At 31.9% G+C, this 24,811-nt stretch overlaps 1 protein-coding gene across 12 annotated transcripts in view; it reads right to left on the bottom strand.

The window, feature by feature from the left end:
* Window positions 1-5,883: 5,883 nt before the first annotated feature.
* LOC143044183 (uncharacterized) overlaps window positions 5,884-24,811 on the bottom strand; it is a 47,962-nt gene continuing 29,034 nt past the window's right edge. For 6 of the 12 annotated variants that reach the window (XM_076216065.1, XM_076216066.1, XM_076216070.1 and 3 more), the window contains 13 exons: window positions 24,562-24,653; window positions 22,046-22,195; window positions 21,025-21,136; window positions 20,274-20,507; window positions 18,314-18,642; window positions 16,921-17,084; window positions 16,094-16,231; window positions 15,829-15,957; window positions 13,032-13,187; window positions 12,372-12,604; window positions 10,574-10,639; window positions 7,573-7,719; window positions 5,884-6,632 (listed from right to left, as the gene is read on the bottom strand). In XM_076216065.1, the coding sequence (XP_076072180.1) occupies window positions 6,325-6,632; window positions 7,573-7,719; window positions 10,574-10,639; window positions 12,372-12,604; window positions 13,032-13,187; window positions 15,829-15,957; window positions 16,094-16,231; window positions 16,921-17,084; window positions 18,314-18,642; window positions 20,274-20,507; window positions 21,025-21,136; window positions 22,046-22,195; window positions 24,562-24,653 (2,258 nt within the window). In that variant the 3' untranslated portion in view covers window positions 5,884-6,324. Of the gene's footprint in view, window positions 6,633-7,572; window positions 7,720-10,573; window positions 10,640-11,783; window positions 11,811-12,371; window positions 12,605-13,031; window positions 13,188-15,828; window positions 15,958-16,093; window positions 16,232-16,920; window positions 17,085-18,313; window positions 18,643-20,273; window positions 20,508-21,024; window positions 21,137-22,045; window positions 22,196-24,561; window positions 24,654-24,811 lie in introns of all 12 variants that reach the window. The other 6 variants (XM_076216072.1, XM_076216067.1, XM_076216068.1 and 3 more) reach the window with 6 other exon arrangements.

Raw genomic sequence — 24,811 nt, 5'->3', positions numbered from 1 at the left:
CAATTCATTGTTCAATGCAAAGTTTTTGTTTTTTGATCTGTTATTTTAATACTTATAGCAATAGGTCATCTATATTTGAAGTATGGAATGATTGTAAGATGTTACAGTACAGTTTGTCTGGCAATAGTCATCTGATCATGACCTCATTTTCCTTGTTCATCAGTTAACATTAAGTGTACTTGCTAAGTTTGTTTCTTGGATACTATATGTATTTTAAGCATGTAATGATTGTAGGGTGTGATTGTCTGTTTGGCAGGGTTCATCTGAACTTGACCTAATTTTCATGGTTCATTAATCAATGTTAAATTTTCTGTGATAAGTTAAGATACTTTGTGCAACTATATTTAAAGTGTAGTTGGTGTATGAATGATTGTGAGGTGTACAGTTCTGTTTACTAGTATATGATCTTGACCTCATTTTCATGGATCATGTTCAGTTTATGTGGTAGTTTTAGAAAAGCATTATATTTAAGACTATCAAGATACAATCATTGATATGTAAAGAAGACAAGACAATTCATTATGTACACTCTTGTTATTTATGTTTGCTCTTTTGGAAATAGTTGAACTTTTTCATTTTTGGAGCATATAAATGCACAAGAGGTGTATAGCATTTCAATAGAACTGCTCCTACAGTGAATAATGGACCAATGTGCTCCTATGCTCAACCTTGTGTATTCTAAAATTAGGCATTGATTCTGCCAGACACAATAATATCTCAGAGAAAGTCCAACATTGACTTTCTTATAATACAGACACCTCAGAATGGAGTGCAAGGGCATCACTTTGTCTGGTCTTTACTTATATCCATGTCTACTTGGCAATCATACCACATATTTTTATTATGAAAGTATTCTGTCAGATGGTGTAGTTTAGGATCAATATTAAACTCCTATCATTTGACTGATGATTTGGATCAGGTAGTCTCATCTATAGAAATGCAATTTTTTGAAAAATTTTTTTTAAAGGCACTAACTCTGGGATCCTTTAGTTATGTGACAATGTGACTACTTACAGATCTTATATTGTGGATCATGTATACTGTATTATGTTTTTCACTATAATATATACAATTTTTGTCAAGCCAGTGACTTCGGTCTCGGAAAGCTCAACATAGGGATTGTGATCCGGCAGTGGTGAAGGCGTTAACTACTTTAAAGCTTTATATTTTAGGTGGAAGACTTGGATGCTTCATACTTAGTGTATAGATGCCGAATGTAATGAAGTTTCTGTGTGTCATTTGTTCATTGCCCTTGACCTCATTTTCATGGTTGTTTGACTACTTGAAAGTAAACTTAAAATTTTTTGTTGTTAATTTCTTTCTTTTAATGAGTAATAGGATAACTATATTTAGTTTGTCTGTACCTTGCAAGGTCCTCATGCCTGTCAGACAGTTTTCATCTGACCTCACCCACATTTAATGGATCAGTGAACAAAGTTGTTTTCGTAGTAAAGTCCATTAATCAGATACTATAAGCAAATGGTCTTAGATTTAATGTATGGAATGATTGTAAAGTGTACATGTCTAATTTGTAGGTGTCATCAATTTTTTTGGGGGTTTTGGTCTTTTTTCTTATACTATATGCAATACGTCAAATATATGATGTATGGAATCATTACAATGTACATATTGTACAAGTCAGTCTGGCATTTTTTTTTTTACCTTCACATCATTTTCATGTGATACTTGTAGTAAAGCTTTATATTTAGCACTAGCAACACAAGATCAATGGCAGTAAAGAAGGCGAGACATTTCAACGTATGCACTCTTGTTAAATGTGTTATGAATTTGAACAGTGCTTTCTTCCAAATGAGACTCATCACATGATTTGTATTTTTCTGTACTACACACTAGGTGCCACATGTGGAGCACATGCAATGAACCCTCTTCAGAGCGGGGCTTAGTTGTAAGGCCATTAGTTTTCTATGTAGTGTTATGTAGACTATTGTTTGTCTTTTCTTGGATTGATGATTTTTCATGTCTCTTTCTAATCTTTTTACCCTTTTGTATAAGGCTTAAATTAAAATATTGTTTGTTTGCAGTTTACCGACCGACCCTTGAAAATCCTCCCGACTGTGAAAATTTTATTGCTTTAAATTTGAAGAAATTTTTTTTAATACCTCTATTGACGCGATTCGGAACTTTGGGTCCTTTCCGGAAATGATTTAAAGTCTGGGTCAATTACGCATTTCAAGTTAGGTTTTTCTTAGCTTCCCGTCAAGCGTTCATGTGACCATTTAATGATAAAGCACATGGAAATTGTTTACAGGTATCCATGAAGTCACGGAGGAGTACTTTACGCTGTCGTCTCGTGTCAATTTTAAGACAAATAACAAACAAAAAAGTTTATTAGTAAACTGTTTATACAGATTCAGGCACATGTAATGATGTGTGATGATATCATTGACGATGATGCACAGTGATATTGTTGGCTTTTTTCAAAACTACCTCTACCCTTTTTTATTGGGAAAATATGTGTCATTTTTATCAAATTGGGTAATCTAAAATACCATGAGTTTGAAAGGAACTTCAATTTGCAGACCCCCTTTCAAGAGGTAAACGCTTATTTGAAATAAGACCCCTTATTGTCAGTGAATATACATAAATAGACCATCAAATCTGCACATATAGTCATATTAGGCATGAAAAATATTTAAATGAGTGTTTTTCAGTTTGTTTTTATGCACAATTACTACTGAGACTGCACTGGTTGGAAAAAAAGTTGTCTTTTTGGGAATAATTTTAAGCCATTTTTTTTTCAAATTGGCATTTTTCTACAGGGGGAAAAGCCTGTATTCTCCAGTAATTTAAGCCAAAAAATATCCCTGATGCAGCGGATATTCATAACTGACACGATAACCATTCTGTCTCAAACAAATCGGGTTCAGAATCTGTGGAGCCTGACTTTATGGAACCAATTTCAGTGGTTAAATAATTCGACAGCAGCTTGAAGTATGGCATATTTTCTACAAATCGTTGTGAAGACCAGGGGCGTAGCTGCCGTTAGGCACTTAAGGCACGTGCCTACACATATTTTTTTCACAAATATTTTTTTTTTGTTAAAAAAAATAATAAACAACGTTATATGTAGATGAGCTCCAGTGCAGGTGTCACAACTCGAATGTCATGTGTACACTAGTCTCTCGTCCTTAGTGAATAGCATATTGGATAGAATTGAATGTGTTTTATGTGTGTTCCTATATAGAAACTATAAACTAGAACTTTGGTTCAGATCATTTCAATTCTATCAACAAAAACTTGAATGAACCTCTACTTAGACAAATGAATTTTTAATTAGTTGTTGTTAGTTTTCAACTAGCTTTCCACTTTGTCTTCACCCGACTTGCCAATGTTGGTCGTCCGTTTGGCTGTGCAGGATGCATAAAGACGTAGTCACGTCTGGTCAGAATGGGGACAGTTGTAGAGAGAATGCGACTCTTGAGGAGTTCGTAGTTGGTCTACTGAAAGGCAATTTTTCTTCTATCCAATAATCCCTCATTTTCCAATGCATGGCATTTTCAAATTTTCAGACCTTCATCCTGTACAACACTTATTACAGGACTAAGTTACCTGTTGTGTTTATTGTAAATAATCATTTTTTTTTTGTATAAATATTTTACACTGGAAGTTTAGAAATCAATCTATCAACTAGCTTCCAGTAGTTTGTTGTACTCTCAGATCTACGAATAATGACCACAATTATTCAAATTCCTAAGCAGGTAGGGATTTTACAGTAGAGCGGTATATAAAGAAATACGAATTTCTTGAATTTTGTTACGTTAGTATGAACAGAACAGAACTTTTGCACTAGGCATCGACTATGTGTGTATGTTTTTGTGTGGCTAGGGTGAAGATTTAAGAATCAAAATATTGATGGTTGATGTTTTTTTAGCCAAAAGGATAGTGTTATTATATAGTATAATATCAGTGTTTACGTGCACGTGCATATTTTTTTTAATGAAGGATCGTCAATATGTACTATCCATTAAGTTAAACGTATATATCGATCATAACGGAATAGATTTGAAAATACCAAACAGGGTGTACTGCTTAATTAAAGGGATACGCGGATCTTTGATGGGCAGTACATATTGTAAATATTTTTTTTAATATTTGATTTTCCAATTGTATTGCGTTTTTTTAATTTACCATTCAGATCATTCGAACTTTTCATTATGTATATTATAATTATCATGATTAAATGACCAGAAAATTTAATATTTTTGTGCATAAAATTTTGCAGCCAAAATACTGAAATCCGTTTTCCGTCGGGGGGCTTCGGCCCCCTGAACCCCTATCAAGACCCCAGACCCCCTGCCGATGTGTGCCTACAGTTGAATGAATGCCTAGCTACGCCCCTGAAGACGACAAAGATGAAACCACTCCTCCGTGACTTAAATCTTCATGGATATCTGTAAACACGCCTGTACGGAGGAAGGGCTCGTTTGAAATGTTAATGGATATAGATCATGCCAAATCAATAAGAAGCAACCCTAACTACACAAAGATGTAGAGAAAATGAATGGTTAGCTTGAAAAATAAATATACTATCTCTATACATTTGCTATATTAAATCTATCTTCGATTGCAATGAGTATGCTCCTTTAGGATAAGGGGGGCTGCCCCACTCATTGCAATTATTCTTCTTACAATATTAAATATACCCAAACTGTGTGGCCTGTGTAATTCAATTAAAACATGTCCTTAGGAGCTATGCTGCCAATTTTTTTTATGCATTAAAAACATTTCAGTACAGACCATTTACTTTTAATGGGGTGCTATGGATTTCACCCCAAACTTTAAATTTCTTTGGTTTTCATTAAAGCCTGGTAAAAATATAACCTTATCACATATAATTAAATATTGTTAGAAATATGAAAACAGTCGGATGTCTTAATACTTTTTTTTTCAAGTTGCCTTTTTTTTCAATAGAGGAAGATTCAATGGTTATTTTTTTTTTATTAAAAATACACTCTTTAATAATTGTCTTATAAATCTATAATATATTTATTTTTCTGATGAAAATACTCTACTCATGAAAACATTCTAGTCAAGAAGCATACATGTCTGAATATATTTCTTTAAAACAGTTCTAGTCATAATGACATTCCTTGTTTATAAGTGTTCCAGTATTTAATAATTATATCATATTTTATGTCATAAATTGGATAAAGACACTATGTTAAAGTTTCAGTTTTGGTTAAAAAGTTTTTTATCTGAAAATGCCTGTTCATTTGATGTTGGTTTTCAGCATGTCCAGTGTTTGTTGTTTTAAAATGGTTTTTTTTTTCTTCACAAGAAACTTGGTTTAGTGTAACTGCTTGTTTAAACTGTATTTTGGTTGATAAAATAAAATATTTTTCCTACCTACCGACCCTTCAGTCTGAAGGTACAGTCGGAAAACAGCAAACAAACATATTTTTAAGGTTGGCCTAAGAATGAAACACTGAGCAAGAGTTGTTAAAGTGCTTATTTGCAAGGTCACTACACACGGACACATTATCCAGATTCTGAGCCAACTAGTCTTTACTCTTCCACCAAAATGCTGTGTGCAGAGTAGATGAGCAGCAAATACCAATTTTTTATTTTTGGTTGGACTGTCCAGGAATCAAACCCATTATGTCCTGCACAAGAGAGTTACAATGAAGAAACAATAAAACTACTGAAGCAATTAGCATCTCTGATCCTTTACCATCTGTGAATTAATGTATTTTTCTTCTGTACTAATTTTTACGAATGGAGAAAACATTCTGTGCTCTTGTATAACAAATTTGACGGATATGACAAATTCTGTATACAAGTCTATAGAAAACTTGTATTTTGTTGAACACTGAAATCTCAAACCAATATATTTCTTCAGGCCTTATTAAGAAATAAACAACATTTACATGATGCAACATTTATGTTACCATGACAACAGCAGTTTCACATTTTACAACGAAGCAATGGATCATTTTACAATTTTCCTGATTCCACTCTTTGTACATAATTTTCGTTTGGGAGTAAAACTTACAAATAGTTCAATAATGATAAAATTTCAGGAGAATGTCAATGATAAAATTTTCTCATATTACAAATATAAAATTTCACACATACACGATAAATCATTGGCTAAATCTATCTCATACATCAAAGGATTTCTTTCACACACAAAATATATTCTAATAAATCATGATTGACATACGATGAAAATGCTGTATGAATTTATAATGGTCCTTTTCCATTAATTTAGGAATTATATGACTTCTTACACCTTAATTGTCTTATAGCATGGCTAAATTTTATCTTGCAATTATAATGTTTTAATCTTATTGTCTGTAATGATTAATATCGTCGAAATCCACCACTCTGTATACTTTTGTACGCATCAAACCTTGCTTCCTGTTGCCTAGCAGCAGCAAGTCCTTGGTTTGATATTATCATTTGTGCCGTATTGGGTACAGTGGGTACGAATATACTTGGCTGAACATTGCCTACCAGAGCAGGATTGATGGTGTTGGCAAATGTTCCTCTAGCTTCCTGTTGAACGGCAGTGAACCGTTCTTGTTGAATGGTGGGACGATTGTCTATAATATTTTGTCTGTCCATAGTACTGGCTCCTCCCCATGATCTTCCCTGCTGGGTAGCAACACCTAACAATAAAAATAAAAAAAATCCATTAATATGAACTGATCTTGCAATGGTAAGAGGTGTAATGAAGCACTCAAAGTATCTTTGTACCTACTGTGATATTCAAGGTAAGATTCTATACATACCGCTTTTCCCTTCATGTAAATGTTTACATCATTTGTGAAAGGGGTCATATTCTTTCAAAATGAAACAAAAAAGGGGAAGAAATTGAATTGTACCTGGAATTGTTTTCTTGTCAACTAATTTAGATTTAGTCTTGAAATACAGTATAGTGGTAGCAGTATCTTTCAGTTGTCAAAACATATATAAATATATTAGAAAAAACATTGGATATGGAGTATCCATCCATGACACAAAATGTGTACAGGCAGAGAAAAAAAAGAATGTGTCCTCAGTACACGAATGCCCCACTCACACTATCATTTTCTATGTTCAGTGGACCGTGAAATTGGGGTAAAATCTCTAATTTGGCATTAAAATTAGAAAGATCATATCATAGGGAACATGTGTACCAAGTTTGAAGTCGATTGGACTTCAACTTCATCAAAAACTACCTCGACCAAAAACTTTAACCTGAAGCGGGACAGACGGACGGACGAACGAACGAACGAACGGACGCACAGACCAGAAAACATAATGCCCCTCTACTATCGTAGGTGGGGCATAAAAAGACACAAAATGCAAAGGAACAGTGTCTTTATATGTTAAATCAAATTGACAAGGAAAAAAGTTCCAGGGCTTCACTATGACTGCCTCCATTTTTTTTATTTATCTAATGAAATTTGCAAAACTTGGTCAGTTTAAATGAAATGATGCTGTACATTTAAGGCAAATGTTGGACTTCCTTAATATAAATAACACATAGCTGAGAGGATGATAAAGCAGATTGTTACCCAGAGAAAACATTGTCAACTGAGGCGAAGAAAAAATTCATACACATACCTTGTTGCTGGTTTATGAAACCTTTGTTGCGACTGCGGTCATCTTGTATATTATTATTCTGCCAACTGTCACGCCCACCACTGCTGACTGTCCCACCTATATTTTGTCTACTAACCACCAATCGTGTGTCGGCCTGAGTTCTGTTGTCTGAAAAGATATGGTACTATTCAGCATGCTTTTCAAACAAGGTTAGTTGTAGATTTCAATAACAGTTATCAACCTCTATGACCTGTCATCTTTGGGTAAAAATGAAATTGAGAATGGAAATTGGGAATGTCTCAAGAGCAACAACCCAACCGAAGAGCAAAAAAAAAGCAGAAGTCCACCAATGGATCTTCAAAACAGCGAGAAAATCCTGCACCTGGATGCTGAAATATATATCTGCTGTTTTTTGTATCCCTTGCATTCATCATTTTTGTTGTCAATTTTTATTCTTATCTTATACTCTATATGCAGGAATGACAGCCAGTGCCTTACTATGGTGGAACATAAAAGCTACTCAGGCTACTAGAGGCAAAGTATAGACAGTTGTCTCTACAATCTGCCATGCTCTGAATTGTCTATTCATATCGAGAAGATCAATGAATAATATAAGCTTCCTCATTTATCATGTTTATATGTGATGGCAATGTAAACAAAACATCTGTTTTTTAGTGAAAAACAAAACTATCCAAATTATGTGCAAATAACTTATAAAATGACTGTTTTTAATCCCACAAACAATCTATAATTTCTTTAAATGACTTAAAAATCATTTTATGACCATATATAATGTTTTTAAATTTTTAAATTTTAAACAAATGCTGAAAATCAGCATATTTAACAAACAAATATAAGTCTTAACTAGAGGCTCTAAAGAGCCTGTGTCGCTCACCTTGGTCTATGTGAATATTAAACAAAGGACAAAGATCCCGATATGGATTCATGCATAATTGTGTTGGTGAGTGATGGTGATGTGTTTGTAGATCTTACTTTACTGAACATTCTTGCTGCTTACAATTATCTCTATCTATAATGAACTTGACCCAGTAATAACAGTGGAAAATGTTAGTAAAAATTTACAAATTTTATGAAAATTGTTAAAATTGACTATAAAGGGCAATAACTCCATAGGGGGTCAATTGACCATTTTGGTCATGTAAACTTATTTTTAGGTCTTACTTTGCTGAAACATTAATGCTGATTACAGTCTATCTCTATCTATAATAATATTCAAGATAATAACCAAGAACAGCAAAATTTCCTAAAAATTACCAATTCAGGGGCAGCAACCTAACAACGGGTTGTCTGATTCATTTGAAAATTTCAGGGCAGTTAGATCTTGACCTGATAAATAATTTAACCCCATGTCAGATTTGCTCTGAATGCTTTGGTTTATGAGATATAAGCCAAAAACTGCATTTTACCCCTATGTTGTTTTTAGTGGCCATCTTGGTTGGTTGGCTGGATCACAGGACACATTTTTTAAACTAGATACCCCAATGATAATTGTGGCCAAGTTTGGTTTAATTTAGCCCAGTAGTTTCAGAGGAGAAGATTATTGTAAAAGTTAACAACGACAACGACAGAAGACGGATGCCAAGTGATGAGAAAAGTTCACTTGGCCCAAGGCCAGGTGAGCTAAAAAGAACAATGAGTAAGACCAATCAGAAGTGATGGAAACACATAATTTTAATGAGAAATTATTTATATCCTTGCCTTTTTTTTTTAATGAAATTACAAACAAATAATTAATCATTGTCCTTTCATGTTAATTGTGATAATTTCAATTAGTTTTAATGAAAATATAAATAAACATAATAAAGCATTGGTGTTATTAAGCAAACAAGTAAAAGAAGATGTGCAATATCCAAAAATCAATTAAAATGCAACACAGTTACGTAACATGATTTCTCATTGGAATAATCAAATGCAACCTAACATTTTAAATGATTTCTTATTTGATAATTCAAATATATGTGATAATCTTAGAAAATTAAGTTAAAAATAAACCACAATTCATTTAGACATATCTTTTTATTACTCATCATTCTCAATAAAGTGCTGATTGCAGATAAGTCTTCAGTAAACTGAAATAAAATTGGCATTGAAGATTCATGAATGTACTTTATCTGTTACTTTGCAGTTGCATAAAAATACATATAACTATGCTAATTTAGAAATTTAGTATAGAAAAGTAATTAGAAGTATTTTTTTCTTAACTCGCACAATGTTATCAAATGAAAATAACTCTACATGAATGTCCAGTGTATGAAACCCCTTTATTATCTGGAATTGTTTTGCAAATAAAGAATGTATAAACATTTGAAGATCTTTATCACCTAAATTATCAGTTCCTGAGCTAACTAGTCTTTATTCTTACATGTCAAATATGTGTACTTAGCAGAGAAACAGTAAATACTAATATTTAAGTCTTATTTTGCTAGGTAAGGGTTGTAACTTAAGGCAAGAATACTACAAGATGATGAGACTGTTCATTCAATTTAATCATGCAGTTTAAATGAGAATGTGCATAATGATAAATAAGAGATGTGCAGTTCTACTATATCATTCAATTTTTTTTAAGGTTTAGCAATGCACAAGATCCCCTTATTTTACCTGTCAAAGTCACATATTTACAGAACATAAAAGTTTGAAAAAAATCTGCAAGGGGAATAACAAATTTCTATAATTTAGAAGAATTATATAATTTTAAGGTCAATTTAATGTTAATTTAGAAAGTCATCAAAATATAAACAAAACTTAGCTTGATTTCATGAAACTGAAATTGTGTTATTTTGCAAAGATTGGGTTCTCAAATAAAATATGATTGGATGATAAACAGATTGAAAAACAGTGTACATTACATTGTTCCTAGATTTTAAATTTTGTTTCTGGTCATGAAAATCAAGTAGATGGATTTTTGAACATTTGTAAATTAAATCATGTCAGATTATTTTTCAAAATTAGCATGTTTTAAAGATGTAAATCAATGGAAAATGTGTGTGCAACAAGTTCTCACGGTTATTCTGCTGCCTCTGATTGGCTGTGTTATTTGTTGTCCAATTTGTCTGTGTGGCATTACCTGAGATCAACAACATATCTGAGAGTTTGTTATATGTCATTTCTTTTACTTTAAACAGCACAAGTTTCATTGTCAGTCATTCAAGAGCACTTCATGGTTTTGCTTATTATTGTTTAAATCCTAAATTGTAGGAATTAATGCTGAGAAAATTTTATCAAATATTGGGACCCTTCAAGTGCAAAATACCTAAATCTTCTAAAGTTTATCTTGCTTAGTATACACAATGTACATTGTTGGAAAAAATAAATATCAAAGGTCAATGAAGAAAAATATATGAACACTTATTTGTTTTAAATTCTTTCAAATTTGAGAAACAAATTTCCTTGAAAAAAAAATTTAAATCATTTATTGGGCATTTTTTTCTGGTTAAATTTGGTAGATAAGAATTATTAGAGTAAGTCTACAATCTGATTACACCAGTTATCAACACACACATGCTACAGCTCACATGAATTTTCCATTTCCATTCTGCCTTTAATAAGTGGCACACAATCTTTTTCTATACTGCAGTTCACGTAGACCTTAACACAGTCTGACATTAGGCACAGAGCTGTGACATTGAACACAGGTAGGCAAATAGCTTATTTAGCCAAACATGATTTGTTTTTCTTTCTTCAAGAGGTTATAGCGGTTATATCTAATACCTATGAAAAAGTGGTATTTTTTTTTTGGGGGGGGGGGAGATAACTTACAAAATCTGAGATATCATGGAGCAGGGAGGAGTAAGGGAGGAGAGAGAAGCCAACAGTGGGCAATGAAAATGATGCAAGATATCGTGTATTTCTCTTTTTAACAACACATAGAATTTAACAGTATTTCAACAGTATCCCATTAAAATATTTTCATGCCTCAAAATCAAACAGTCTCCAATCCCCACAGACATGACAGAGTACTATAAACCAAGCAATCAACAATTTTAATATTGGCAGGCACTTCAATAAATATATTTGTTTCAAGATTTTCATGTTACATTTGTACTCAAACTTTCTGTTCAGGTTCATTTTCTTTAGGGATCTTAAACACATTGAAAATATCTACTACAAAGGGAGATAACTCTTACTTTCAAGAACTGAATCAAGAATATGACTAAACAGACAAGGACAATTCATGTAAGCTGTAGTGATTATATATTCACAACACTATTTACCTTCAGACAAGAATTTATGTACAAAGTCTACAGATAAAGGATTCATATACATTACAACAAATAAACATATAATCAAACACTATCCTATACAAGAAACAAATTTATAGAATAAATCTAACTAAGGGGATTCACATAGAAAATAAAGAGTTTTCAGTCATATTTAAAAAAAAATTGTAGGGGGAAAAGGGAGTTAATCTTGTTTTGGTTTTATAAGAATGTTTTATATATTTTTAATTTTCAGACCTTTTATTTCTTGTAGTTCTATTTAAACATGCATGGGACCCAGAGAAAGCAAATTTAATTGTCCACTACAGGTGGTACAAAGTTTGTTGTACTTCTGTTTAAAATGAATGCAGGTCCCCAAAAATTGTTTCTATTTATTACTGTAATCAAAGACCCTTAACTGGGTTCCCTTCTATATTTTCATGGAACAGTCCTTTAAAGCTGGCTGACAATTATGAGTATAAAACAAAAGTCCTGCAGATGTACACATGCTTAAAGAATCAAGACAAAATTGGAACTATAGTTTGAAAATGTCGGAAACAAGATACACAGAAATTTCAAAACAATATGATAAAAGATGTATACCTCTTTCATTTTTCCAATCTCTGTTGTCTGTATGTCGTGGAGGCGATGTGTGGTGGGATCTTTCATTTCTATGTTCATCACGCCCCCGGCTGACTCGAGTATCGGATCTGTCTCGACTTCGTGATCGTCTATGGAACTCTCCTTCCCGTCGATCTTCTCTAAGTACTGGTCTATCATTTCTTTCCCTTGCTGCTCGGTCAAAACTAGCCTGGTCACCTGATCCTCTGTCAAATCTAAAGATCAAGAGAATGATATGATTAGTATCTGTTCGATGCAGGTCAGTAATTTTGTTCACCCTTAAGTCCATTCATTATTCATTATATTTTATGAAATGCACAGACTTATCTGACAGACAAACAAAATTACAACATTTGGCAGCTGGGTTTTTTATCTAGAAAATTTTGTATCAGTTTAAAAAAAAAAGACAAAACAAGAAAATTGTTCAAATAAAGTTAGTACAGATGCCTGACATCTTAAAATTGATTAAAATTTAGTATTGTGTATTAGGAACAAAAATGCTAATTTTGTCATTTTTATTGTTTTTATCCTGTAGGGATCTCTTATTTGTAAGACCAGCAAAATAAAATAAACAGGCAAAAAAAAGCTACATATAAAATTCTATAATACTATCTATAAAACAAACAAGCAATAAATAAAAACCTATCAAACCTATCATCGGTTCTTCTGTCGCTCCTCTCTTCCCTGTTAAATTCTCGTCGGTCATCAAACCTTCTTGCCTCCCTGCTGTCTGTACCTCTCGGCTGTTCTGCCCTGCGATCATACCGCTCTACCTTTCTTTCAGTTGTACCAAATGATCTACAAAGAAAAGAGGATAAGTTTCAAAAACTTATCTGTCTTTTATTCATGATCAGATTACACAATATGAATAAAAGGAGAGCTTGGGTTAATAGAACAAGTACAATAATGACAGATTCTGTTGTTGTTACTCTGACATCAAGTATAATCCATGTAATTTTTACTTTCACTTCAAACAGGTTCTTTCGATAATTAAGTTAATCAAGTGCTTATAGCCGTTGTCCTAATGCTAGCAAGTTAAAGGTTAGGTTTGCTTGCTTGCTTTGTTAGTATCAAAGTTTGCTCAAGCATTGTAATTAAGATTGACATCTGCAAACAATATAAGTAGGCAGATTTTAACATGTACAAATGTATATTTGATTATTTGACGATGTCCAATCAAATTTAAATATAATATGTACAAGTTTAACCCTCCTTTTTTTTTTTTTTTTATTGTTTTCAGAATTCAATCTTAATAACAATATTAATGCTAGAGCAAACTTAAATACAAACAAAGCAAGCCAGCAAATCAAACCTGTAACTTGCTAGCATTATGATTACAGCTTTAATAATACTGTAAAGTCAGAAATGATAACATGGCTTTTAATAATGCAAATAATGCAACTTCCTTGATGATGAAAGCAACAATAAGATCTTGCATTCTGATACCTGATCTGTATTCAGATTTCCTGAATTCATCTCCCATATTTGTGTATTCTTCAAAAATTGCAATTAAAAATGCACCTTACAATTTCTGAATGTACAGTTTAAAATACTGTGAAGTTAGTATATTCGCATGTCAATTTTCTTGGAGTTTAGTGGTATAAGCGAGCAAAAAAATTAAAAATATTCCGTTATTTATCAAAAGTTTAAATTTTCTATTTGCTAAGGGCTGTTAAAAAAATTAAAATGTCAGAAGGCACTTTTTATTTCACCCCACCATGCATAAATTTTTAATTAGACTTTTCCTTTAAATGTTCCAGCAATATAACCACCACCCATCAAATTCTAATAAAAGTGCATTGTGATGCCCTCATACAATTAATCTGGAAAAGCCCTAAGATGTAATCTTTGGCAAATCACAAAATTAAATTTCCACGAAAATACAAGAAATTGGTACACACAAAAATTAAATAAATCCTTTTAATGTGAAAGTACTTTAATTAGTGGGTATCAATTTTCGTGGTTTGGGCAATATTTACATGTTCGTGTGTTTTTAAATTCGTGGATTTTAATTTTCTAACAAAAAAAAAAAATTGAAAAATTAAAGCCTCTAGAAAGGAAGGTTTCAAATAGTCTGGATTGAAGGAAATTGCAAAGTAAACATTGACCCGTGTAAATCGTAGTGGCAACACTAATTAACCCAAGATAAAGTGATCAACAGATTAAGGACCATCAAATGTGTTAATTAGGCCATACACATGTCAAGTAAAAATATCAGTATCATAAACAAATGCTATAAACGTATCTTGAATTGTCAAATAGTTCTTATCAAAATGAAGTTCAGCATGAAATTATTATTTCCCATATGCACTAGAACTATGAGGCTATAAAATGAACACTTTATCATATTAGCATATCAATACCATAAATCTGACTTTCATCGAAAAAAATATTTTGAATATAAAATATTGATGAGAATATTGAAAACAAAAAATTGTACAGTTTAGGTTATTAAAGATTAAAGGGTATAATCCTGCATGCAGTTGTAGTTCTGTGACTGCATTCTCAGATTCGAGATCTTTCCATGTCTTGATTTGGACAATGGTTGTTTTATTTCGTTGGACACTTAAATTCGTGGATAAAGTCATCCAAGAAAACCACGAAAATTGGTACCCCACGAATAAAAGTACTTTCACAGTAACATGACGTTAATTATTAAGAAAATAATATCACTAATTTTCACCTTCTTTTTAACATTCTGTTAGAAATATATTCAATTTGGTTCTAGTTATTATAAAAAAGTTGATATGATTTAAAAGTCCACAAGACTTCAACACACGTAAACCACAAAAATAAACCATAAAATTTCTTTTTGGATCATTACTTTCTTTATAATCTAGTCAACACAACTTCCTTGTATAGCCTTTTACAATTTAACACCCATCAAACAATTAAAACAAATAACAGACTAAGTAATATAAACAAGAACATCCTGTCAAAATAATTTAAATTCCATTTCATTTATATATAATTCTAAATTACTTTTTTTACAAGTTATATAAACATCATGTAATATGGTTTACATAAGATTTGGCTCATTTAATTTTTGAAACGGTTACACCCTTATTTTGTCATCCAAATCCTAAATCTGCCAAAATAAAATAGACTTATTTGTCATATCACCTGATGTCTGACTTTATAATTTTTTGACAGGTAACCTTCTCTGAGGTAGGACATTCTTGTACTTTGTCAAGTGAGAGCAAGTAAAATAAGCAAAATTTAAATTACAATCAGCGTTATTTTGGGGAAGAGTCAACTGTTTTTAATGTTTTCTTTACACAGCAGAAAACAGTAAATTTTCCCCTTATATCATGTATAATATTGCATCAATTGTAAAGTTGATATTACTGCTTTTACTTGCTCTTACTTTAAAGTACCAGTATGTCCTACCACAGAGAAGGTAACCTGTATGATTAAGGTTCTGAAACGTTTTACATACCTGTTATCATCAAATCTGTTTTCATTGGTAGCAGCTCGTTTTGGTTCTGACCAGTACTCATCCCTGCCACCACCTCTGCTGTCGAATGTTCTCTTCTGTGCTCTTCTTTGCAACTCCTGCTGTTCTAACCTGTAGAGGAAGAGAATGAAAAAGTCAAATACTATTCTCTTGAACTATTTGTATGACAAGGTAAAAAGTTCATAATGTTTGATTCTAATTTTCCAATGATAATGTTTTAACTGTTAAAACAATGTATATTACAAACCTGATTTCTTCCATGAGTCGTCTTCTCTCTTCCTTATCTCTTTCTCGTTCCATTTTGTCTCTCTCTAGCTGCTCCATTCGTAATTTCTGTTGTCTTTGCAGTTCTATCTTTTCACGTTCTAACTGTTCCTTCTCTTTTCTGTAAACAACAATTAATATTTCCCAATGATACAAATTCATTTATGATTGGTTAAATTATATTTTGACGCAAAGTTAAAGGAGTTTATTTCACACGAGCATATATATAACTGTATAATATGAAAAAATGCACAATGTAAAGTTTTTTATGTTTTTACTACAAATGATCAACAATTTTCTTTACATCCAACTTTAAAGTTCAATACAAATTCCTCATACTCATAGAAAACTAATATAATTTACAAATTTGTTGGGATATATGACTGTGAGATATTTGTGGAAAATACATGTGATACTGAATCATTCTTACTTAAACAAAGTGAAGTCTTTTTCTTTGAACAGTTATCATGGTTATGGTACATGTACATCTATTGTAGAGATAACCTCAGTTTCACTATCGTACACAAGTATTACAATTTGTGATTTGTCTATTGGTAAAAATTGTAAATTCATGAAGAACAACAAAAACAGGTTGTAGAGCAAATGTTCCCCAAATTGTCAAGGAAGTTTTGTACATTAAGGTTCAGAAAATTGAAAGATTTTTCCTAATTTAGAATCAGGACTATTCAAAGAAAAAAAGATATCCCCCCTGCACTAGTATAAAAGCATCTGAGTTGTCCAACCCTTCAATACATTTTTTCCTGCAGTGGCAAAGACTTTAAATCTGAAATGTTCCCTGTTGAGTTTTACCTTAACTGTTCCCTTTCTCTAGCCAACTTAATAGCCTCAGTTCTCTGTTTGATCTGAACATCCCTCTGACGACGTTTTTCTCGTTCTATCTCTCTCATCCTTTGTCTTTCTAATTCCCTTTGTTTTCTCTCCCTCTGCCTTTGTCTTTCTCTCTCTCTTTCTTCCTGTAAACAAATAGTAGCAATGTGTAATATTATATAAACTACTGTGGATATTTACAATATCCCTAATCAAACCCAATGACTCAGACAGTCCAAATCAGTTAAAACATAACATCTCTGTTTTATGAGAAAAAACATATTTCTTTTTGTATATTGTTTAATTTTGATAGGCATTTTGTATATCCTACTTCTATCGGCATTTTGAGCAGTATTTATTTATTCTTAAGTGCTAGAACTTACAATATATGATATAACAATATATCAAAGAAAATAAATAGTGAAAATATCAGAAATCTTCATTATAAGACCCCAGGAATGCATAATACTTGTAAATAGATTTTGCAACATTCATTTAACTTGAATTAATTTACAATTTTAGAACTTTAACATTGTTTCTTTCAGTTGAATTAAAATGAAGAAAACGTTATTCTATTTGAATTAAAGAACCTTAGGGAGCACACTCACATACCCCACGTCCCCACATTGTCATTGGAGAAATTAAATAAGTATAAGAAAAAAAAATTGTATAAGAAAAAATACTGAATAATAATTTCCTGTCAATATACACATCTACATAGTATGTCCTTATTATCTACAAAATTTCATGAAATTCTGTTGTGTGTTTTCAGAGGAGTTGAGATGACAAACTGTTGCAGTAGTACATTAAAGTAAATAAGTTCAAAGGGGCGTAACTCCTAGAAAAAAAATTGAATCGTAATTTCCTGTCGATATGCACATCTACATAGTATGTCCTTATTATCTGAAAAGGTTTCATGAAATTCTGTTGTGTGGTTTGAGAGGAGTTGCGATGACAAACTGTTGCAGTAGTACATTGAAGCAAATAAGTTCAAAGGGGCATAACTCCTAGAAAAAAAATTGAATCGCAATTTCCCGTCGATATGCACAACTACATAGTATGTCCTTATTATCTGAAAAGGTTTCGTGAAATTCTGTTGTGTGGTTTGAGAGGAGTTGCGATGACAAGAAACAGGACTGACGGACCGACTGACGGACAGACGGATGGACGGGTCAAAAACATTATACCCTCCGCAACTTCGTTGCGTGGGGTATAATAATTGTCACCATCATTTGATTGTTACAAATGTATGTTTCATAACTCTGCTTACACATATCACCAGTAAACTCAATTTCAAACAATCAAATCACCAATTGATACCCTAAAATCTTATAATCCAATAATATAATCGTATTACATGTACATGCATGTATACCTTTATTTTGTCAAAAGATAGAACATCTTTGTCTTTCTTATCAGATTTCGGTGGGTCCTTGACAGTAGATGTCGCCGACTTGGCACGGCTTTGACTCCTCTCACCAGATTTCACAGGTGTTTTTGTAGGACTTTCTGCCTTCTTTTCCTCTACTTTTTCTTTTTCCTTCTCTTTCTCTTTTTCTTTCACCACATCTTTATCTTTTTCAGTTTCTTTTTCAGTTTCAGGCTTAGCTGTCGTTTCTGTTTTTGGCTTTGCAGCTGTATCTGTTTTCGGCTTAGCTGTTGCGTCTGTCTTTGGTTTTTCTGTTGAACTAGGTTTTGATTTATCTTTAAAAAAAACTTTTATTATAAATACTGTAGATTCATTATATTTTGTTGGATACCAATTTCAGTGGATTTTGTGGTTAAAGCAGAAGTACAGATTTAAATGTTCAACGAATTACAATTTTTTTAAAGGTGTGTGTGCAGACTTTAGCAAAACTAGGAAATTAAATATCCACGACGGTGTAACTTTTCCTCAATCCACGAAATTTGATACCAACAAAAATAAATGATACTAATGTATCTACAAAATATATAATTGAAATCCTCCATAATATTATATTAAGGTGGTACCTAACACTTTAATTAAAATTAATATGGCTCATTTAATTTTCTTAAAATTTTGACAAAGTATTTACTTTGACCCTTTGACAAAAATATAAAAATTTTAAAAAATTTGAACCAACCGTTTAATCAGAAAAATTACACTGGTTATATAGCAGTTTGACAAAAACTTATTTTGATCATTGAGAAGCTTAATATTCCCTTATGAACACAATGTCATTAAAACGTTCAGCTGATTTTACAGAGTTATCTCCCTGAAGTGTTAGGTACCACCTTAACTTGTTTACTGTTGAAGACTATGTTCTAAGTTTACATTGTGTAAATGTTTTTAATTTTCTATAAAATTGAGAAAGGAAATGGTGAATATGTCAAAGCGACAACCACCCGACCATAGAGCAAACAACAGCCGAAGGCAACCAATGGGTCTTCAATGTAGCGAGAATTCCCGCACCCGTAGGTGTCCTTCAGCTGGCCCCTAAAATATGCATAATAGTACAGTGATAATGGACGTCATACTAAACTCCGAATTATACACAAGAAACTAAAATTTAAAATCATACAAGACTAACTAAGGCCAGAGGCTCCTGACTTGGGACAGGCGCAAAATTGCGGCGGGGTTAAACATGTTTATGAGATCTCAACCCTCCCCCTATACCTCTAGCCAATGTAGAAAAGTAAAAGAATAACAATACGCACATTAAAATTCAGTTCAAGAGAAGTCCGAGTCTGATGTCAAAAGATGTAACAAAAGAAAATAAATAAAATGACAATAATACATAAATAACAACAGACTACTAGCAGTTAACTGACATGCCAGCTTCAGACCTCAATTAAACAGATTGAAAGATTATGTCTTCATCATAAGATTATGTCTTCATCATCTATGCTGTTTTTGTGTGATGGTGTGTGCTAGGGTTTCTGTAACATTTACATGTATATATATCACACACCTCTTTTAATTCAAAATTCAAATAAAATACATGCTTAACTAAATGAATAATGTAATCTATCAGAACAATTTATATTAAAGATCCTGAAATTGACTCTACTGTTAAGTTGAAACAATCAATACTGCAATGAGTTGGCATATATAATGGATAACATTAATGTTTACAATATATAAAATGTGTGTGTTTGTTGGTAAAGGAACAACTTCACATTCATCTACCTTGACTATACGATGGCTGTCATTTTTATTGGTGGAGGAAGTCAAATTATCAAGAGAGCCACAATCCTTCTGCCGGGAAACTGAAAATCCTTGTTTACAAGCATTTGAAGTAATATTGTAAATTGTGAGCTTTCAGACTGTTTGAAACACACTCCAATTGATCAATAAGTGAACAAAATCTTACCTGTACTTGAATGTGGCTTTTTAGCTGAATCATGTTTATTACTTGTAGCACTGTTATGTCTGTCTGATTTCCTTCTGTCATCATGGTGGTCACGTGAATGTGACCGTTTACGATCATCCTTTTTCACATCTTTGGAATCTTTCTTTTCTTCCTTACGATGACGATCAGATTTCTTGTCGTCAGTTTTCTTATCAGACTCTTTCTTAACATCTTTTTTATCATTGTCTTTACGATCTGGAAACAAAATATATTCATAACTTATGACATTTTTAAAATGCATCCAATTTGTTTGTTTTTGTTTTGATTGTGAAGAAGCAGTAATTAATGAGCTTATATTGTAATAGGCATTGACTACATGAATGTGTTGTAAGTTTTTGTAGATTTTCCTTTGGATTCTATAGTCTTACAAATTTTATAAGATTGGAAGCACGACATAGATATCTACTTAAACATTTAACTGAACAACTATTACATTTGTTTTTCTAAAGTGTTTCTATCTACTTCGTGTATTTCATTAGTTAAACCCAAGAAACTTATTGTTTGAAAAAATTTCTGATAAAAAGAATAATTGCACTTTATATATATCTATTTACACTGACTTCATCAGCCAAATTGCAAAAACAAAAAAGGCTCAAAAGGATCCAAATATTAAATTGCAACAAATCAAAAACAAAGGGACTGCCCATTTATTGCTGTCCTTCATATTTTAAGTTACAGTGAGACCTTTAACATATTCTTCACAATAATTCACCTTTGTCATCTTTCTTGGCAGGAGTAGATTTCTTATCTCCAGAGGAACTTTTGGAATCTGTTTTACGACTAGAAGGTGTGGCCTTGGATTGCATGCCTGGTTCGCTCTTTGCCTACAATAAAATAGTAATATAATTTGTATGAAAAAATTTCATTTGCCAGAACCTGTTGATTAGGTCTTTGGTAGACCAATCTGCAAAGGAAAATGTTTTAAAAGACCTTAAGAAGAAGTTATAAAGTAAACATTGCTCTTGTATGCCAAAACAGACTTCGATTCTCTTTGAAGGTGCCTTCCAAGGTGGAATAACAATAACATTTAAATAACTTTAAGTTTTGATTAAATGGGTAATCAAACTAAAACTAAATCTCACTGCTTAATAGATTTACAACCTTGACTCCATTATCTAATAAAGAGAAATTAATTCCCCAGTTTACATGATATAACACCACATATTGTCTTAAGGTCATAAGAAACGAGTGACCGGTGAAAAATAATGTTCTTCCAATTCTTGAACCAATGCATACAAACATCAACTTAGTCTTCTGTGCACGAATTTGTCATTTTCTTCGTGTAAATTTCGTATAATCGTCATTTTTTTTTTCTCAATCGGTCAGTGTTGTTGTGAAAATATGGCAGGTAATTAAAGTTCGTGTTTTGAAGCCGAAGTTTAACAATTGTCACCTGTTTGTCAACAATCGACAAAAAATCCACAAAAAAGCATGGAAATTGAGCATGTGTCTAACATGTAAATTCAGATAATAGTTTATTTTAAGGACATTCGTGCGTATTGTGATCACCGGATTTTTACGAGATGGGTCACACTGAGGTCACTTTGCATACGGAAAATATGTCGGGGGGAAGGTAGCAATTAAAATAAAGTAAACTTCTTCTAAATATGAATAAATTAAAGAATTTACAGTGACTTATTATAGTTGTTAATTTCTGTGTCATTTGGTCTATTTTAGAGATTTAATTCATTGGCAATCAAATCACTTCTTATTTTCATATATATTTGACTTACTCTTTCCACTGAAATCATCTTCCCATGAAGTTCAGTCTTGTGTAAGTGTTGGATGGACTTAGTCGCTTCATCAGAACTTGACATGGTGACAAAACCATAGCAGCGAGAACCTGGACTCTTTGCATTAGTGACCACCTTGGCTCCAACAACCTACAATTACACATTCATTTTAGTGAAGAAGTACCAGCTACTTTTTTTTCTAAGATTTATTAATAATTTGTAATCCCTCTACCTTTTTGCTTGGCAAATTTTAAAAACATTGACCAACCAATGATTTTATGTCTAGTTTTTGCCATATTGTCAGTATATCATTTTAAGTATCAATCTTAATCTTGTGTCTAAACAAGATCTGTTGAACTGAATAAACATCAAATGATACATGTATGAGTTGGGTTTCTATTGGCATTCAATATATAAATACTTTGTTGTCCAACTAAGCTGACAACTGTCCGGTTAATTCTAGAGCCTCCCTATCTTTTTTTTTTAATTTTGAAATCTCTCTCTGAATATCAAATAGGCATAGCATCATTGCCACTGACAGTTTTTCTTTCTGTAAAATTGATAATTGTAGAGGAATTCAACATTTTTGTTTTAATATTGATTCTTTAATAATGGAATAAACATTCTAAAATAATATAAACGCAAATGAAATATTACAAAAATCAATTGGTTCCCTCTCATTTCTACATATCTCTCACTTTAAAGGTTAAAAATTTTTACATATTTTTAATCTATAATTTATTATTCACTATAGCTATTTATATAATAGAAATAAATTCTTCCAAAAAAATTTTAAAAAATTATATGCAATCCAAAAGATCCAATAAAAGTACAAAACTAGTCAGTCATAAACTATAACTGTTAATTCAATATGAATAATTCATCATATCAAACAACAATTAGGGCTTAAAATACTATTTATATACAGCAAATATTGGAAGCATAAAAAAGATTGCAATCTTAATAGATTTTCATTTTTCATGAGGTAGAAAATTAATGGCTATTGCTTTGGATTTTATGTGTGACAAAGCGGACTAATTAAATCTTGTTTATTTGTCTGTTTCAAATATGAAATGTATATTTGGATGTGAACTAATCGAAGCCATAAGACAGACAGGTATAAATAGGCATTACATTGTTCTAGGAAGGATGTAAGGACAGACGGGCAAGTACCCATTGCCTCGTCTTAAAGGGAAAACTTATCTATCTCCCATCAGAAAAGAAAATGTGTACAATAAAGAAACATTTCAGCTGCAGACTTTTAAATTTTTTTTAAATTGCCATGCACCTCTTTTATACACACTATGAAACTTTTGGAGGTAAAAATGTTTTTATTTAAGGTCTCACATCTAACAGTAAGTTCATTATTTACTATTCAAGGAAATCAAGAATTAAGGTAAATCAAAAAGTTTAGTGTTTCAATGAAATACAGCTGATTTCAAAAATGTTTGCCCCCCCCTCTCTCCCCCCAAAATTAATAAACAATTTCCCCCTGAATCAACAAAATTTCTAACCCTAAAAATATTGTCAGTAATCGAAATTATGAAATAAATAAAATCTGCTAGTGAAAAATTTGTCACCACTAATCTTTATTGATATTTTCATGTTTCTGTAATCAAAACCTACATTTCCATAGCTCTAACATAAATGACCTATGTTACAAAATACAGCCACCCTTTTCCCATAATACACAATGTTTTTGCATCAATATAAACTCAATCAGGCCTTTAACATATACACCTTGATATATAATCACATAAAAATTAAATTTCCAACTCAATAGATGGGACAAGAAGCTTCTATTATATCTATTGTTAGATTTGAATTGACTCCTGCTGACAAAATCATTCGTCCAAAAATACTGACGTTCGAAAATTGAAAAATAAACTTTATTGAATATATTTGAATAAAAGGTTAAAAGAGGCACTCGTAATAAAAAATCAATAAATAAATGTCATTTAGTGTAAAGTAAATGATTACTGAAACTTTCTTACAGTGTCCATTTATACTGATGGACAGTGATTTATTAGAATCTGCTGAATAGACATAAAATGAGTTATATTACATCACTACCTTATATATGATTATATGATGTAACTTCTTAAAAAAAGATTTTTAAATAGATTAAGTGGCCTTTAACATTCAAATTATCCCGAAAATTTCAGATTAAGATATGTTAACTCATGTTTTTTCTTACAGCACTTCTTAGAATCTCAAATATACGTTTATACATGCAACAAATGATAGTAAATGATTGTTTTTTTGTAAATGATTTTGCAATGATTTTTCAAAATTTGAATTGATACTGAATTTAGTCATCAAACACTTCCTAATTTCAAATGCATACAAATTAGGTCCCACTTGTAAATATGTTAAAGAGGCCTACATGCCTAAGTCTCACAAGTTAAGATGTTAAAGAGGCCTACACTCTTAGGTCTTACTGGTTAACTTGGCAAAGATAAATAGTCCAATCAGAATGCACCAGTCAATCTGAGTGTGAACATTTAGACACTTACCTTTCCATATTTACTGAAAATGGACTTTAAGTCTGTGGCTCTTGTGGACGATGCCAGTCCACTTACCCATAAATTACGACCAGTGGAGGCAGCTAAAAAAAAAATCAATTTAAAATCAATTAAAAAATATTAAAAGTACATTTAGAATCAGCAGCCTAACTAAATAAAAACAATTATTGGGATACCGTGTGTGGGTGTAAAAGTAAACAAAAAACTTGAATGTTCAATTAAATACAGATTTTCTATATTG

The sequence above is a fragment of the Mytilus galloprovincialis genome, chromosome 9 (genome assembly GCF_965363235.1).
Source record: "Mytilus galloprovincialis chromosome 9, xbMytGall1.hap1.1, whole genome shotgun sequence".
Classification (NCBI taxonomy): domain Eukaryota; kingdom Metazoa; phylum Mollusca; class Bivalvia; order Mytilida; family Mytilidae; genus Mytilus; species Mytilus galloprovincialis.
Note: the sequence above shows the minus strand (reverse complement) of the source record. Positions and strands in the feature narration are given on the sequence as shown.